General features: G+C 42.3%; 2 protein-coding genes across 3 annotated transcripts in view; both read left to right on the top strand.

Annotated features, from left to right (window-relative positions):
- The first annotated feature begins 2,465 nt into the window (after window positions 1-2,465).
- sostdc1a (sclerostin domain containing 1a) lies at window positions 2,466-5,959 on the top strand. Its single transcript, XM_080500433.1, has 2 exons — window positions 2,466-2,715; window positions 5,028-5,959. Exons 1-2 carry the CDS (start codon window positions 2,511-2,513, stop codon window positions 5,471-5,473), a joined length of 651 nt encoding a protein of 216 aa, XP_080356559.1. The 5' UTR covers window positions 2,466-2,510; the 3' UTR covers window positions 5,474-5,959.
- Window positions 5,960-7,592: 1,633 nt separating this feature from the next.
- Window positions 7,593-17,197, top strand: part of crppa (CDP-L-ribitol pyrophosphorylase A) — a 54,201-nt gene continuing 44,596 nt past the window's right edge. For both annotated transcript variants that reach the window (XM_080501347.1, XM_080501346.1), the window contains exons 1-3: window positions 7,593-7,843; window positions 8,889-9,186; window positions 14,327-14,476. In XM_080501347.1, coding sequence (XP_080357473.1) covers window positions 7,683-7,843; window positions 8,889-9,186; window positions 14,327-14,476 — 609 coding nt within the window. In that variant the 5' untranslated portion in view covers window positions 7,593-7,682. The remainder of the gene's footprint in view (window positions 7,844-8,888; window positions 9,187-14,326; window positions 14,477-17,197) is intronic.

Here is a 17,197-nt window from a genome sequence, read left to right as displayed (position 1 = left end):
AATACATCGATGGGCACATCTTGTTACGTCATTTTCCAAATGTCTGGTGCAGGTGAAGGATTTTGAGAGCTGATCAATGGTTTTTGGCTGTGAAAGCTTGTCTCCAATTTGAAAGTCACAGCTACAAATTGGTTGTCTGCGTCCAGAAGCAGCTATAATCCAATTGGCTATCAACCTAATCAGGGCTAAAGCTGCAACTTTTATTTGTCCTGAGTGAAGTGACGCTGACTCGTGGTTTATGCTTGAGATCCTGGATGAGGTTTGCACCATATATTGTAAATGTCTGTCACACAAAACAAAGAAAACCGTCTTTCCACTTGATTTTCTTTCCATCCTGTCCATTTTTCTCCCCATTATTCTCCTTTTCTTCTCTTTGTCAATTGTATTTTACTCACCCATGTTCATGTTTTCTACTTCTCTTAGTCATCTTACTCTATTCTGCAACTTATGAGATATCTCCTCATCCATATACTTCTTGTTTCTCTGTCATTCCTTCTTACATCTTTAAAAGCATACTGCCTGCATCTACTTTAAGGCCAGGTGGGATGAATACAATCTCATTGCATTTATTTCTCATTGTTTTATTTGTTCAACATCAAACTAAAGAACAGCCAACTTCGTTCTCTCCACTGTGATCGCAGTGATTCTGAACACCAGTTGCAACAGACGTAATCACACTCTTGACTTGAGTAAAGGTACAGTTTGATCATGAAGCTGCATAAAGTGGTGAATTTAAGAGTGACCAAGCTGTGCAAATAATGATTACATGACTTAATGTCCTTTTTCTAAAACCATTACAACATACTTTTATACTTCAGCACCTTTCTGAAGCTGTTCTTTTTACTGCAAGTAAATAAGTGAAATCCATTGTTCCCCTCACTGTTTATCATTAATGCAAATAACAACCTGTCACTCAGCAGAGGAATGACATCTTCAGGCTGCTCATCCACAACCAGGACAAAAAAAAAAAAAAAGGGAAAGTGTTTACGTGGTAATAAAAGCAAACAGGTAAAGTGATCTGGCGCTCCAGCTTTCATTCAAAAGAGCAACAATTAGTGTCTCTGCACAACGCCTGGTTTCATGTCAGCGAGAGACGAGCCGGCGTTGTGTGTTCACCACAGAAGTAATTATATCTGCCCCTGTTTTGTGCTGCGGACACACAAAGACTCCAGTTAGTCTGGGCACTGGGATCATTAGAGGTGTAACAGACAGGGACTGAGAGGTCGGCAAAGACAGACAGCAAATTACACTCAGACAGCATCGGCTTTCACTCTCTCTGTTCATTAAATGTACAAACACAAGAGGCAAGTTGCAACATGGGAGATGCTGAATGCCACAAAATGAGCCTCAATTTTAATTTGGCCGCTGTATAGACATGTATGATTCATGCTCCATCGCTAAATCACTCCATGCCATAATTTCTATCAATCGTGTAGTGGAGGAGAGCATAATGGATGTTTCTTCTATACACAGTAAATCTTGATCACTTTAAAAAATATATATATATTGATGTTGTTTGACGGTATGTCTTCTTTCTGTGCTGGAATAAAATTCTGGAATGTTTTCAATTTTACCCTTGGCATTTATTTGTTTTTCTATTTTAACACTGAAAACAATCGATCAGGGCTGCTCTTGTTCAGATTGGGCCCAAAGAAAAACATTTGAACTTTAAACTATAAAGCTCCTGACAACCAGGCCCCACCATATCTTAAATAGCTGTTAGTCCAATAACACACTTAGTTCTGAGAGTGCTGCTTACTGGGGGTTCCTAGGTTTTCCTAGGCAGAGCTTTCAGCCAGCAGACTGTTTCAGTTTCGACTTTGAAGGTTAGAGTTGAAACCTTTCTATTCGATAAAGCTTACAGTGGGAGCTGGTACACTCACCCTGGGGCATTTTCTAGTGAAGCTGCTGTGGATTAGCTTATGTAGCAGCTTATTTCCTTTGTCACTCACTATATTTCACTATTACATCTCACTTACGTTCTGTCTCTCTTGAAGTCTGTGTTCTCTCTCTCTCTCTCTCTCTCTGTCTCTCTCTCTCCCTCTCTCTCTCTCTCTCTCTCTCCCTCTCGATCATGTCCAGGTTTTGTGGAATTGATCCAGATTATCTGAAGAAAGCACACAAGGAGAACATGCAAACTTCTCACTCCATCCCCCTGAGCCTGCACTGGGGGTGAGTGTGCAGCATGGAATGGCCTCATACTCCTTCCAGTTTTAGAGGACATCATCATCATCATCATCATCATCATCATCATCATCATCATCATCATCACCATCATCATCATCATCAATCCTCCAGAAGGAAAGCTCTGGGCGTGGTCATGTTGCGAGCGCAACCTCGAGACCACCAATTACAATTTCCCAACAGAGGCGCACCTGAGCAGCTGCCAAAGCTCACAGGCGGCCTGCTCGTATAAAACCACCGCTCTCATGTGAGGTTCGCTCATCACCATCGGTCCTCCGGCAGCCGGTGAAACCCGCGTCTCGCGCAGCGCTCCCACGGAACCGACCATGCAGCTCATTACGCACGAGTCGTGCCACTCGCTCTTTCTGCTCTGCATCCTCTTGAGGAGTTGCCAAACTTTCAAGAACGACGCCACGGAGCTGCTGTTCTCGCACGCCAGCGTCCCGGTGCCGGAGGTCCAGAGCAACGTGTCCCTGAACCGCGCGCGGACCGGCGGCAGAGGAGCGGTGGCTGCAGCGCAGGAGCGGAGCGGTGAGTGGAGAGGAGGACGCGCGCCGCCGCGACGCGCAGCGCACGAGCCGAGGATGCTCTGCGGGGCTGCACGCAGGAGCAACCTCATCTAGATTAGGTTTCATTCGTATAACAAATTCTTAACTTTATAGTGTTTACTGCACGATTCTTTCATTTACATTACACCAAGAAGTCTTTACCTGCATTGGACATTTTACAAATATTGGGTTTCTCCTTGTTAACTACTGCTGCAACATGATGCTATTCTCTTCATTCCGAGTTAAAACGGGGAGATAAACCCTGTTGATAAAGATAAGATTCAACTGTTAAACGTCTTTTACGTTAAAAAAAATCTGAAATTTATTACGGTCATTTTTACATACCCCTAAATGGATGATTGTGATTAAATCATGAAGCGCCTATACAGCCGGGGTTTGTGAGGATGAGCCTCCACTTATAGAGCTTGAATCCATTGTGCACCCAAAATCTCGTGCAGCACATATTTGTTCCACCCAATTAGTACGTGTTGGTTGAGTTTTTACAGCACAAGATATTGACAGCTGTTTCAATACATAGAAATTGCAAGTATAACTCATGAAAGTATAACTCACTGGAGGATATTTTTTTTAAAATTTTGGTTAAACTCATAATTGATCCAAAAACAAACTCAGTTCTTAAAATGTATGTTTTAATAAAATAGTTACAGATTTGCTCATTCCTTATTTCCTTTCACCATAAATTCTTAGAAAAAGCAAAAAGAAAGAGCATCATGCTGCAAAAAAGCATCCTTTTGTCCCTTAGATGTGCCCTGAAGCTGGGGAAGCCCACCTCACACTTTGAGGAACCACTGCCTATGATGTCATTGTTTTCTGTAAAGCATTATACCACAATCACTTGGAGTCTGAATTTCGGTGTAAACTTCAAAGAAAAACTTTGGGAAGAGTGATGCCAGGCTAACATTAAAAAAAAAAAAAAAGGAAACCTGCAGGAAGTCGGAGCATAAACTCTCACTGAGCTCATCTCAGTGTAACACACACCTGCTGGCTGCGGTCCAGGTCGCGGTGAGAGCTGGACGGAGGTGTTTTCATGCACGATCATGACTGTCAGCTCCTCCAGGAGCAAAGGAGGAGGAAGGAGAGAGAGAGGGACGGTGAGAGGAGGAGATAGAGGTTTTTGTTCCTCCATCAAAAAACACTGTCACCAGGAGGAGGAGGAGGAGGAGGAGGAGGAGGAGGAAGGAGGGTGGGCGCTTTGTCACTGAGGTTTTTCGACCCATGTGAATGGAGCTGAGCTTGGGTTACAGTGATGGAGGAAAGAGGAGCATTTGTAGCCTGCAGGAGAATACACAAATAATCCATCTGCTAATACCCCTGCTGTACTAATGCAAGAAGAGAGAGTTTTTCTTTTCACAATGTTGGAAGTGCACTGCTTTTTCAAGCAGAAAGATCAACAAGCTTTTGTGTCCCTGCGACTTACCTGTGGGCAACTCATGACCACTTTAGCAGCAGTTTAGCCTAAATGACCAGGGGTCACTTTAAGATCGGATCATTTTAACCTGAAATTGTGCTTTGCAATAATGTATTACTCACCATGGTTGTTCCCAGGGCTTCCCCAGTACAACCGTACAATCACAGGTAAAATTAAGTGTGTCACATATTTGTAACACGAACTTCTCAGTAACAAAACACACATTAATATTGATAAATTGCAAGATATCAAAGTTATCGTTTCTAAAAGTGGAGAAGCACTTGGTAATTGCACATTTTTACAGACAGTCTCCAACCATACAGTTTAAACATTTGTACTTTTTCATGGGTAAATGACCATATGAATCATCCTCGTTTCTTCCAAACCAATGGTATACCGCCACAGATATAAAAATGCAGCACATGATAACTCAGTAGTGTAAAAGATGCTGGTAGAGCCTTCTACAAAACATGTCACAATCACTCTTTTTAGATGAATTTTTAAGTTATGAATGATGAAAATGTTTTGATTTCGGTGAATTTAGTACTTTACAACACATTTCAGTGAACAGAAATATACAATGTTATTTATATCATTATTTATAGCGTACGTCCTTTTACACTTCACTATATGTATTTTCTCTCAGTTTCTCAGTACTTCGCTTTGTTGCCTATCCAGGGTTAACTTTTTAAATCAGTTTCATACATATAAGATAATCTCCTCAGAAACCTTTTAGGTACTTTGTTTTATGACAAAAAACTGTTCCTATTTATAATTACAGACTATTGTGTCATTTAAACTACTGTGTGTACTCGTTTTCACTGCTTTCTTTGGAGTTTCTCACAAATGAATGCATCTTCTCTCAGATCCAAGTCAAATCGGCTGCAGAGAGCTGAGGTCCACTAAGTACATCTCCGACGGCCACTGCACCAGCATCAACCCCATCAAGGAGCTGGTTTGCGCGGGCGAGTGTCTTCCGGCTCAGATGCTGGAGAACTGGATCGGCGGCGTCCACGGCAGGAAGTTCTGGGGCCGCCGGAGCAGCAACCAGGACTGGAGGTGCGTCAACGACAAGACCCGCACCCAGCGCATCCAGCTGCAGTGCCAGGACGGCAGCACGAGGACCTACAAGATCACCGTGGTCACCTCCTGCAAGTGCAAACGGTACACCAGGCAGCACAACGAGTCGGGCGGCAAGTTCGAGGAGCCGGCCGTGTCTCCGCCGCAGCTCCTGCACAAGCATAAGTCCAAGAGCAAGAGGAGGCTGGGGAAGAACCGGCTGAGCGAGAACTGGCACGAGGCTGAGCCGTGAAAGGAAGCGACGAGGCAGACCCAGTCTGAAGCTTCAGGGTTTTGTTTTTTGTTTTTTGTTTTTTTTTTATCATCTGGCTGCATGTTGTGGATTATCTCTTGTGTGACTGGGACTTGATTGATGTGGAGCTGGTTCCACGCATTTAAGGAGAACTCCAAAGGACATGCTGGGAACCCTTCTTTGAGCGGTTACTGTGAACGGGACATGGATGTGACAGACGTCACCATCACTGAAACGAACCCATCCGCAGCCCCGTACACGCCCTATCACCCTCCACGGTATATGCAGATGGAGATCTGTAGCTAGTGACAAAACCAAAAAAACTACACGAAAACCTTGTAAATACTTGTACATACATCAAATTCTCACTTGCTTTTTGAAGTATGGCCATGTGTATAAAGTTGTACCCTGTAAGATGAATAATGTAATATATTTTCTGTGGCCATCTGTGTCGGCATGTAAAACCTTGTCATCAGTCCATCTTGTCATAACATTGTATGAAATAAATATAACTTTTTATCACGCGTGTTTATCGTACAGTGTTGCATCTCCAGTTGCGTCTATGATTGTACCAATACTTTGTGGTTTTACTGCACGCAGTAAGAATATAATCAGAAATGTGTATTCCGCAAGAAGAAGAAACAAGCTCATGGTGTAGTGCTCATTCTGAGAGATGTGATTTCACGCAACTTTTTGCAGTATTAGCAATCTTCAAATCTCCATTTGGAGTTCAGATCCATGCCTCCCAGTGGCAGCTGCACTTTCATCAAGCCGTTGGTTTTCACGTCAGTATTGCAGGAAATCTTACAATTTACCACTTCAAAAGAAAATTTGAAAAGTGAAACAGACTTTGCAGGTATGAAATCACTTGGAATAAATTACCGTGCCAATTATTTCTCTCAATTTGCTAATAGTTTTGAATCTGTAAAGTATCACTTTAAGAAAGTTGCATTACTAGTTTCAAATGAACATATGCATTTGAACATATAACCCGCCCCCTCACTCATTGGGTTTAAATCAATATTTTAAAATTCAACTTAGTAATACAAATATGTATTGGAAAGTGTCAAACTCGTCAATATTTCACATTTTTGAGCATAAAATGGCATGACAATTGATTTCCTTAAGATTTCTGACACACTACCAAACCCTTCTCTTTGACAATATTGACTGCTGTTTGCAACATAGAATCCTCATGAGTTATTTTAAGTGTTTAAAGCAGACATACTTCCACTTAAGCAAGACAGGAGGAAATAAAAAAAGGGGTTAACCAGGTGCCAATGAACTCTGTTTTCTCTAATCATTTTCCCAGTTAATTGATGAGTTCTTTAGTTGTTAAATGTCAGAAAATCATTAAGAATAGGTGCTTTCCCAAGTCTAAATTGTGGCCTGGAATGCACTCTTTGGTCCTGAACAGTTCAAAACCACATAATATTCATTTATGGTGATGATTGGTGACCCTAAATTGCTCTTAGGTGTGAAGAGTGTGTGTAGTTGTCTGTCTCCCTGTCTTTCTGTCTTGCATCCCTGAACATGATAAAGCAGTGTCGAAGGAAGGATGGATGCACAGATGGAAATTAGTACATGTTTTAATAAAACATACTTACATATATACATACACACATAATTATAAATACAGTAACACACCACTATAGTGTATATGGACTCACTCAAAGTGAGGAAAGAAACAAAGCTTGACAAAAAAGTCAATGGAAAAGAAAATTTAAGTACAGTCTATTTAGTATCATAAACAATATACAAGGGATTGAGGATACAAATATAATTTAATAATTCAAATATAGATATGTAAAAATGCTCATGCATATTGACAGCAGATAAAATCCCAACTCATTTAAAGAAATAAATAAAATAAATCAGGGAATATAGTTTGTTTTAAAGATTTATTGATCACTCATTGAAGTTGTAATGATTTTCTATCAGGACCACTTTGAGCTCTTTCATTGTGAAACTATTCACCGGATGTACTTCATCGTGATTTTATAACTTCACAGTTTCCTCCAAACATCCCTACACGTTGCCGCGATCCTCCCCGCCCATCTACCGGGAATGTATCTCTAGTTTTCGGTGAGCCCTGCTCCGTTACCCCGCTGAACTGATGGAGCTCAGTCCCATCAAGGGGCTGCAGGGGGACGAGCGCGAACCGGACAGGCCCGCTCAGCCTGGGGTTTTCCCAAGCCGCGAGGCCGGGATGAGCGTGCAGCAGCCCGCAGAGCGCTGCGTGGATTTCCCGGTGTCTGTGGTCCTTCCTGCCGGCGGCACCGGAGAGAGAACCGGGCTGCAGACACCGAAACAGTTCTGCTCGTTTCTGGGCAGGCCGCTCATAAGCTACACTATCCAGGCTTTTGAGAGGTAGGAAGACATTAAAAAGTGAAATCAGATGACGTTTGTGTTCGTACGCCGCAGGAACCTGGATCCCTCCACTCCAGGGCCGCACTCACTCTTCAGCGGCCCCTGGGCAGAAAGCTGCGGTTCGGCCCCCCCACTCTACATCCAGGGCACTCAATATGAAGTTTCTTCATGAATATAAAGTAAAATTAAAATCTCAATAATGTAAAATCCTTATCCCTTAAAGTTCAGTCATTTTGAAGAACATACTTTATTTTTTTCAACCCCTGATTACATTAAAAACATTTTTGTGACAGTTTACAGTTTATATTTAGAATTGTATTTGCTTATTTACTTTACCTTATCAGACATTTTTCAAACAAAATAACACAATATGTGACTGAAATATATGCAAAATCCCCACTGTATGTTATAAAGTGTATAATTATGCTTGTGACAAATACATTTCTTGACTTTACTATAAACCTGCAATGGTGCACTGAAATTGCAGCTTTTTGAAAAATCACACCCGAGAGAGAGCTTGCTAAAATTTTTCCGTTTCTCTTTCTCTTTGTGTAAAATGCAATTTTTTTAAAACGCTGGCTCTGTATAGACAGTGGAAACCTTTAGATTTTTTCACATTTTGCCTCCACATAGTTAAGTTTTTTTAAATTATTAAAAAGAAAAATTGTATTTGTATTTTTGAACAAAGCATTTAAATGAACGAACTGTTTTTGGAAACAGTTCGTTCATTTAAATGCTTTGTATTTTTGAACAAAGCATTTAAATGAACGAACTGTTTCCAAAAAGTTCGGAAACACTGCTGGATGTGTTTTACCTGTTTAGATTTTCTTTTTAAAGGTGAAATTACATGTTGTGAATGCTTATGTTGTCTTTTTTCAAGCTAAAAAATAAGTCTGAAAGAGTCTATAATAAAAAAAAACAACCACAAAAAGCAATTTGATAAGAACATAACACATTTCAAAGCATCTTTCTTAAAGATCACTTTTTAAAAATGTGTGTTCTTCCTCACAAATCCCTCAGAGAGCTCCTCTTGGTGTTCTTGCAGGGTGTCGTGGATTCAGAGCATCATGGTCGTCGTTGCCAAAGAAAACATGGACCTGATGATGGACATTGTGCAGCGCTTCCAGCACAGGAAAGTTCGGGTGGTGCCAGGCGGCTTGACACGTCACAGGTCGATATGCAATGGAGTGCTGGCTCTGGGCGAGGAGGAGGAGGAGGAGGAGGAGGAGGAGGAGAGGTCTTCATCTGGCAGGCCGAAGGTGGTCATCATCCATGATGCAGTGAGGCCTTTTGTGGAGGAGGACTTTCTGCACAAGATAGCAATAGCTGCCAAGGAACAAGGGGTCAGTACAATAAGAAGCTAATTTAATTTAAAAAGAAAAAAAAAAAATGCATATTTGGAGGGAAGGCAAACTTTTGCAAGCTAAATCCATCTAACAAGTTCCATCTGCAGCTTTTCCTCAACAGTTTTTTTTTTCTGTTTAGATCGGCTAATTTAGACGAGGAGGAATTTAAAACAACCGAGTCATACTATTTATCAATATTTTTATTTTACTAATCATTCAAGCATTTTTTCCGAACAAAAACACCAAACGCTCTCTGGCCGCAGTTTCATCTGCAACTGTTCATCATTCTCACCTTACATCAGTTCACGTCTCAAGTTATAGTTTTAGTCCATAAAGTGTTTTAAATGGATGCCTTTGAAGCACTTTCCATTAAAAACGGGCCAAAGTGAAGCCAAATTTTTTTCTTCTTCTTTTTTTTTAACGTACCAGAGAAACACGGCTACCTGTTTCTCCTCTGCTCGTCTGGCACGTTGCCTGATTTTAAAACGGTATTGGAGCCGTTTTCCTCATACTCCCTCTGGATCACAGTCCATTGTCCTAAATTTGAATGTTTTACTGGAGCAATCATTTACTTGGCTTTTTTTTTTTTTGAATCCTCCATTTTTCACATCCTCCTTTTCGCTTTTAACCCACTGGTGATCTTTGCTCTTGGCACGGAGCTAATCATTGCATCTTTTGTCGAAGATGAAGACTTTTGCATGAAGAGAAGCTCTTAAATCGTCGCGACCTTACCCAGTCCTCATGACAGATTACGGTCTGTAAGGAACATATTAGCGCGTATCCTCAGCAATTGTGATGGAAAGGCTCTAATGAGGAAGCTTAAATCACATTGTGCACCCCCAGCCCTCCCACGTAATAGTTGGGAAGTTGAACGCTTGATTGCTTCGTCGTCGTCACATTACATTACTGACTGAGATCAGCTGGGAATTTGTGATGCTTGTAGGAAACCGCGGTTTTGCAATCCCTGATAAGTCCTTATAGGCATCTAAACAGATCCTGTTGTTTCACTATTGGGTTTTGATGCAAATTCTATTGTGTTCATGAATCCTCATGGCACTTCCAACACATTTATTTTCAAAATAAGTGTGTGTTTTGATCAAGTTATTCGTAGCTTTACCCTCTTTTACGCTCCATTCAGAGCATGTTTCAAGTGAAAATGCATAATTTTTGCTTTTTCGTTTCAGAGAAATGTCACATTTTGAAAACGACGTCTGTTTCTATGGAAGTGACTGAAACGATGAAAACTGCAGTTTTCATGTTGGGCCTGTAGAGGGTGCTATTGGTTGTTTTTGTAATAAAAGAGAGAACGGTGCGTTATAAACATTAACAATGGCGAGTACACACACCGTTATATGGACTGACTAGGCTGGATTGTTATTCCTGGTGACTCTTGACTATAAAACCACCAAGTCCCAGGAGATTATGAACTGGGAGTCATGACACTCTGGAGGCAAACATTGTTGTCATTGTCCATTTCCTCTTGCATGTGAAGAACAGCCATTTACGAGGCATGCATGAGCAGTGGCAGCGTTTCAGAAAAGTTTGCATTTTCTTGCACCGCGACCAAACGTTTTCCATTTTCAATTTTTAAATATCGTCGTGTAAACGGGGCGTGAAATGAATTAATCCGACTGGAAAAAGTCCTTCCCTCGACCCCTTGGTGCCGAGAGGTTGATTTCTGAAGAGCCAATGATGCAAACCAATGTTCGCTTCCATTTCCTTTATAAAGCCTGTCCCGGTGCTGCTGCGTGTGATTCTAATGTTTTCATCAATTATTATCCCCCACCGTGGCTGATAGGCCCCGAAGGGGGATCTTGAAACAGTCTCCGTACGTCCGTCCGTACGTCCGTACGTCCGTACGTTCGAACGTTTCTACCGATATCTCGGCAACCCCTGGGCCCACAGTGACCAAACTTCACATGTGGATACATCTCAGAGGGGGAAGGGATACTATGGTGACCTTGACCTAATTTGCATATTAAGTAGGTCACAGGGTCACGAAATGCTTAAAAACACATTTTGGGCTCTGGAGGCCTAGGTTTTTGAGCTAGGGCTCTGAAATTTTATACACACATGATACACACTCCAGGGATAACCTCCAGTACACCAAGTGACCTGACCTTGACCTTGAAGATTGGTAGGGTCTGAAGTTTGCTCGTCATGGTTGCACAATACATGTATTTTCATATAAACATTTCTCCTCATTTCTCAGCAGTTCCTGGGCCCACAGTCACCAAACTTCACACATGGACACTCCACCTGGGGAGAAGGGGCACCATGGTGACCATGACCTAATTTGCATATCAGGTCACAGGGTCACTAAGTGCATAAAAACACCTTTTGGGCTCTGGAGACGTATTTTGACATAGCTTATGAAGAAGACCTTTCAGATTCTACATAATTATCTACTAGGACCCATGGAACACCCTCTAGTGTACCAAGTGTGCTGCCTTAGAGCTGCTTTGTGAGAAAATATAAAGCCCTCCGGCGGGGGATTAGCCGAGCAACGGCCTTCTTGTTCCTCTCGAGGAATTATTTACTTGAATCCAAACTATAGAGCATCTCATGGAGCTTTAACTGCACCTAATTACTCAATGCATCATTCGAGTGTCTAATGTCACACACACACTTCGTTGATACAGCTACGGATACGTCGCATAAAGCGGTTCACAATTTACTTGTTAACTTGTATAAAATCTCGACTTTTTAAAAAGTTACTAGTTACTCAAATGTAGGACATATTTCTGTGACTCAGTTGTTAACATTAACATTAGCTGCAATCATAAACCAGAATTCTTTCACTGGCGAGGTTGTGATTGTGACACTGAACAGTCCAAACAAATGGAAACGTGGCCATTAGTCACTGCAAGTGTTCACTTTGCAGGCGTTCCATCGTTTGGTGTTCAGACTTGGAGCAAATGTCACAACATGGAAAAGGACGCAGTCGCTTCAGAGGGCAGGAACTGTCTATTTCCAGGAGACGAGCCGCTCAGGGAGCGACCCTCATCTCCCAACAAAGAGACGAACCGACCCCGGGAAGCCGCACTTGGGGTTTTCCCAAGTGCGGCTCAACGTAGAGAAATGAAATCTCAACTGTGGCTTTTGCTTTTAAAACCCAGAGAAGGTCGGTTTGGAGCACAGTATAAACAAGTCCAGTTGCCCACCTGGTGGGAAAGACGGGTTTCTAACTTTTCTATATGAGTCCAGGAGGCATAGACATAAACAAACTAGAACAGTGAACTACGGCAACGTGACGTTCTCCAGAACTAACAAGTTTAGTGACTGTCACCTTTAAATCGCTGTTGTGTGGCAACATCAATCTCCTCGTGAGTTGTTATGAGGCCGACGGCTCCATCGCTCCCAAACACGGTGTTTATGTCAGCAGTGAGAGACGGAAAACATTTGGGCTCAACCCAAGGTTACGTCCATGAACAAACACACAGATTGGTTTCATATTGATTCGTGGTTCAGGTTGAGGGAAAAAGCTTTGTTTGCGGGTCACACAGGTAGTGGAAGCGGCCCAATGACACATTCCCAACATTTCCGTTGTGCTTTCCGAGGCTGTGTTTGCACGCTCCGCGATGGGAGTCCACTGCAGGCGGCCTGGTCTTCGTTACCCCGCCAGGGTCCGCGCTCATGACAGAGGAGCCTGTCTCCAATGAGAGGCAGCCGATTTATTTAGATTCAAACTCGCAGCACACGTGTTTGCTTTTCTTTCGTTTGGTTTCGCCCACACACGATCGGCGGCCGCCAGCTCCTGGAAGCCTTCTTGAGTCGTGCGGCAGCGGGATGAAAATATTATCTCAGAATTGTTGATTGTTTTACATTTCCAGCAGAGGAAGTACTGGCAGTGCTCGCTCCAGCTGTGCCGGTCAAGGTGGATTTATTGTTACGGCGTTGCGCTCGGCTGCCCACTCAAACGTACGATGAAATATTTGTTCGCTCGCTGAAATTTACAGGTTTGGCTAAACAGTTATCAGGACTAACAAACTCGAGGTTAAGTGATTTATCATCATGAACATTGTTTAACACCAAAATGCAACAATCTTCCCCTATGATTTCACCATTACAACCAATCAACGGTGGGGACAGTGACCTTTTTGTCCTCATTTGAAGAGGATTGTGAATTGATTTCGTTTTGAACCGACAAGTGGAGGAAGAACTGCTTGCTGCACTTCCATCATGGTTAAACTCAAAATATTTTTGGTCATCCGAGGTTTAGTTTAGTTTGAAAAGGAAGAAATGCAAACAGATCTACCCACGTTCATCAGTTCACATTCTTTGGTTTCCACATTTATTTGCAGTGGTAAAGCTCAGACATCCGAAAAAAGGTTTTGCTGTAAAACAACTGCTTTTCCTGTGCAAGTAATGTCTGTTGACTGGCCATAAAAGGAAAAACAGTGTGTGAATGCCTCTCAGTATCTGTGGAGTGACAGCTGATCTCATAAGCCCTGATCTGACTGCTTGGATGTCGTTGTGTGCTTGACTACATGCAGACATGAGCCACAGGTGGGAGGTATAACGTGAGGTGCCTTGTGACGGCAACAACTTACTTTATAGTGTTTGGATACAAGGAAATCAAAAAGTTCAATAAAAGAGTGCGTGTGCAACAACTTGCACAGATAAAGAGGCCAACACATTGATCGTGACTCGCACATGATGCACAAAATAAACATCCAAGGTAACTGTTTTGGTCTGTTTGCTGTGTCGAGCCTCTACATGACCTAGAGCTGTTGTATGCACACAAACATTCTGCACGGAGTCCCATGTCGATCCTTGTGGATTTGTCCAGATGAGGAAATTTACCTTGCACGGATTCATACGGGCTTTTGCAAATCCCCGGATCAAGAAACCATAAATTGGCTCCAAGAAGGAGTTTTCTGCCGTCACAGTCGAACTTGGCTAAAAATACCAAGAACATCAAAACTGTACGCGTCTTTCTGCAAATCAAACTGCGAGCAAACTGAAATGCTTGTATATTTATGTGTCACACTGTGATCTGTTTAAAGCTGCTTTGAGAATAACTCCACTATTTATACAGTCTTATCTCCCTCGACAGTTTTTTCCTAAACATGATTCATATTCCCCGATGAAGATCTTGCCTTTATAACACATAACTTGTTCGTTTTCTGTGCAGGCAGCTGGAGCTATCCGACCTCTTGTTTCCACAGTGATAGCCACCACATCAGAGGGCTACCTGGATCACTCTCTGGAGCGAGCCAAGTTCCGAGCCAGCGAGATGCCGCAGGGATTCACATATGAAGTCATCCATCAGGCCTATCAGAGGGTAGGTCCTGCACTTTAATTCACCTTTAAGGCCCTGTTTGACAACATTTGCAGTGAAAACGAATCGGTTTTTTTTTTCGCATTTTCGTTCCCCAAAAAAAAAGAAAATGCTGAAAACAATGTAGTTTGCCTGTAGGGCCACTAGTGGGTGCTGTTGGTTGTTTATTTTTGTGGTGAAACCACACAAATGCACACGGAACAATATGCTATAAATATTAAACTGATAATCAATTTTGATTTCTATTACAGTTTCTCTCAACATTAAAGCTGCAAAACCCAAGGACAATATGGAGTCATGACACTTGCAGCAATTTCAGAAAGTTTCCCTCGTTTCCACAGAGACAGTGAGACTGAGTTGGAGCGTTTTAACAACGTTAAACAACAAGATATTTTCGCCTTTTCAGTGGCTCCGAGCAGCGTTACCATGTAAATGGACACCCAAAAAGCAACGGAAGTTTCGTGTTTTCACTTTAAATCATTTTCAGGTAAACGGGGACTAAAATGAGTGCTGCTATAATGTAGAAGTGAATGCAGGGACAATAAAACGTCGGATTGTTTTCATCGGTTGAAAATCAGCATGCAGGAGACGGAAAACATGATGCATGTCACTTTTCACACCTCTGTCATCAAAAATCTTAAGTTGAATTGATTCACGAATTTGGTGACCTATCACATCTCTTCACCAGAGGTTTGTCATTTCACAGCTATGCTTTTAAAAAGTACCCATAACGTCTTAAAATGGTCACAACAAGGCCTGCAGGTGTGTGCCGCTCGCTCCCACTGCCAAATACTCGCTATGTGACTCTGAGATTTTATAAAATAATGGCAGGGATTTATGCTCTTAAAATTATACGACGCAGACAAAGGGCTTTATGATTCTCCGACATCATAATAGGTTTTCACAGGCTTTCACTGTTTCTGATGTGCCAGAACCTGCAGGGTTGTGGCACCACCGCTGTTACCTTCCCTTGGCCTCTGCCGCGTCTGGGAAAGCAATGACATGTTAATATATTCTGCCACACTCGAGACGATTAGTCTGTGGAACAAAAGTGAACAAAAGCTCAGTTGGAAAAAAAAAAAAAAAGCGGCAGTGGAGTACTGAAATTACATGGCACATTTAGGTGAACTCAGATTAATAGCCTCGGCAGTTGAGAGCGTTTTAATATGTGTACCTGAAAAATGGAAAGAATTTTCCTCTGACGTAAGCCGCAAGTGTGCAAATTTGTCTGGGGGAAAGCAGGGTCTTATTACTAAAACGTGGCAGATCATTGCAGGACGTTTTATTTATTTGCGTGCCGGCTTTCTGCAGTTATTTTTGTCCTTGGCGCGACGTCTCTCAGGCCGCTTCGAGTCCCGTTAGCTTTGGCCTTCTGAGAAAAATGAGCTCACTTTTGTGCCGCGGCGTCGAGACCGGTCAAGTTGCTAAAAGACAAACCGGGGAGGTCGCCGGAGATGGAGGCGGTCGATTAAGAGCGTGCCCCCCCCCCCCCACTCCACCCCCCCACCCCTCTTCTCCTCCTTTTCAGCCTTTCAAAAGAAGGGAAAGTGTAAGGTGTCTGTCATGTTAAGACTGTAGGACATGCTCATGAAAAATCTCTGCGAGCTACACATTTGTAGCCTGACGTGCATTGAGGGTAGAAGAACTTAGGGCGGAAAAGACAAAAGGGAGGACACTTTATCCAGTCCCCACTGAGGGCTTTTGTACCGGGAGAAAATGCTAAAGGTTAGATTACCTCAAGACCCTGAGCGCATTTCTCCTGTAATTTCTTTCTTCAATACCCCCGGTCTCCAGAATAAAAGAGCCCTCTCCTTTATACCTCAATAAAATATTACCCAGGTATAATCTCAGGTAGCCCGAGTTCATCTTTGTAGTCCAGACAAGAGTTAGTTCATCGCCTCGATCCAAACTTCCATGTGATCTGGAGGAACGGCACTTTCCCAGCAGGAGCTGACTCGCAGAGGTCAGAGAGGGTTTGAACTTTGTGGCCGAATCTTTTTGACATTTTTTTCATTTCAACACAAATATCTGCCTCGTGGTTTCTTCATGAAGTCAATCGGCATCAAATCGTCACGTCCATTTGTCTGTCCCATCCAGATTCCCACAGCTTAACGAAAAGTGTTAAATACAGATTTGTCAGAGTGTCGGTAAAAGGGAAGGCGCATTTACTATGTTTCAAGTGAAATCTTATCATTTTTTTGTTGTTTTTTTTTGTTTTCATGTTCACATGGCAGCATTTTTAAAAATGATGTCTGTTTTCATGGAAATGGCAGAAATACTGAAAACCATGTAGTTAGCATGCCAGGCCATAAGTGGGTGCTATTGGTTGTTTTTGTAATCAAACCACACACACACATGCATGCAGAGAGCAGTGTACTGTCAACAGTAACGATGGGAGTTCACAGATAAACAACAAAGTTGGATTATTATTATGGTGACTCTCAACTATCAACCTACCGAGTCCCAGGGGAATTTGGACGGGGAGTTGTGACACTCTGGAGCAAAATATTGTCATTATTGTATATATCTACTACGTGTGCAGAACAACCCGCTACTATACTAAGATTAGATTGATAGTTTGACATTCCTGTTTTTTCTAATTTGTTATAGCAAAAGAAACTGACCTCAGAATCGAGAACCACATAATGCCTTGTTGCTCTAACTTTTAAGGAATTTATTTGATTATTCCGAGAAAAATTGTGACGTATTAACTTTTCAAACATG

Source organism: Blennius ocellaris (assembly GCF_963422515.1).
Source record: "Blennius ocellaris genome assembly, chromosome: 8".
Classification (NCBI taxonomy): Eukaryota; Metazoa; Chordata; class Actinopteri; order Blenniiformes; family Blenniidae; genus Blennius; species Blennius ocellaris.
The sequence above is the reverse complement of the archived record's forward strand: the minus strand, read 5'-3'. Positions and strand labels throughout refer to the sequence as shown.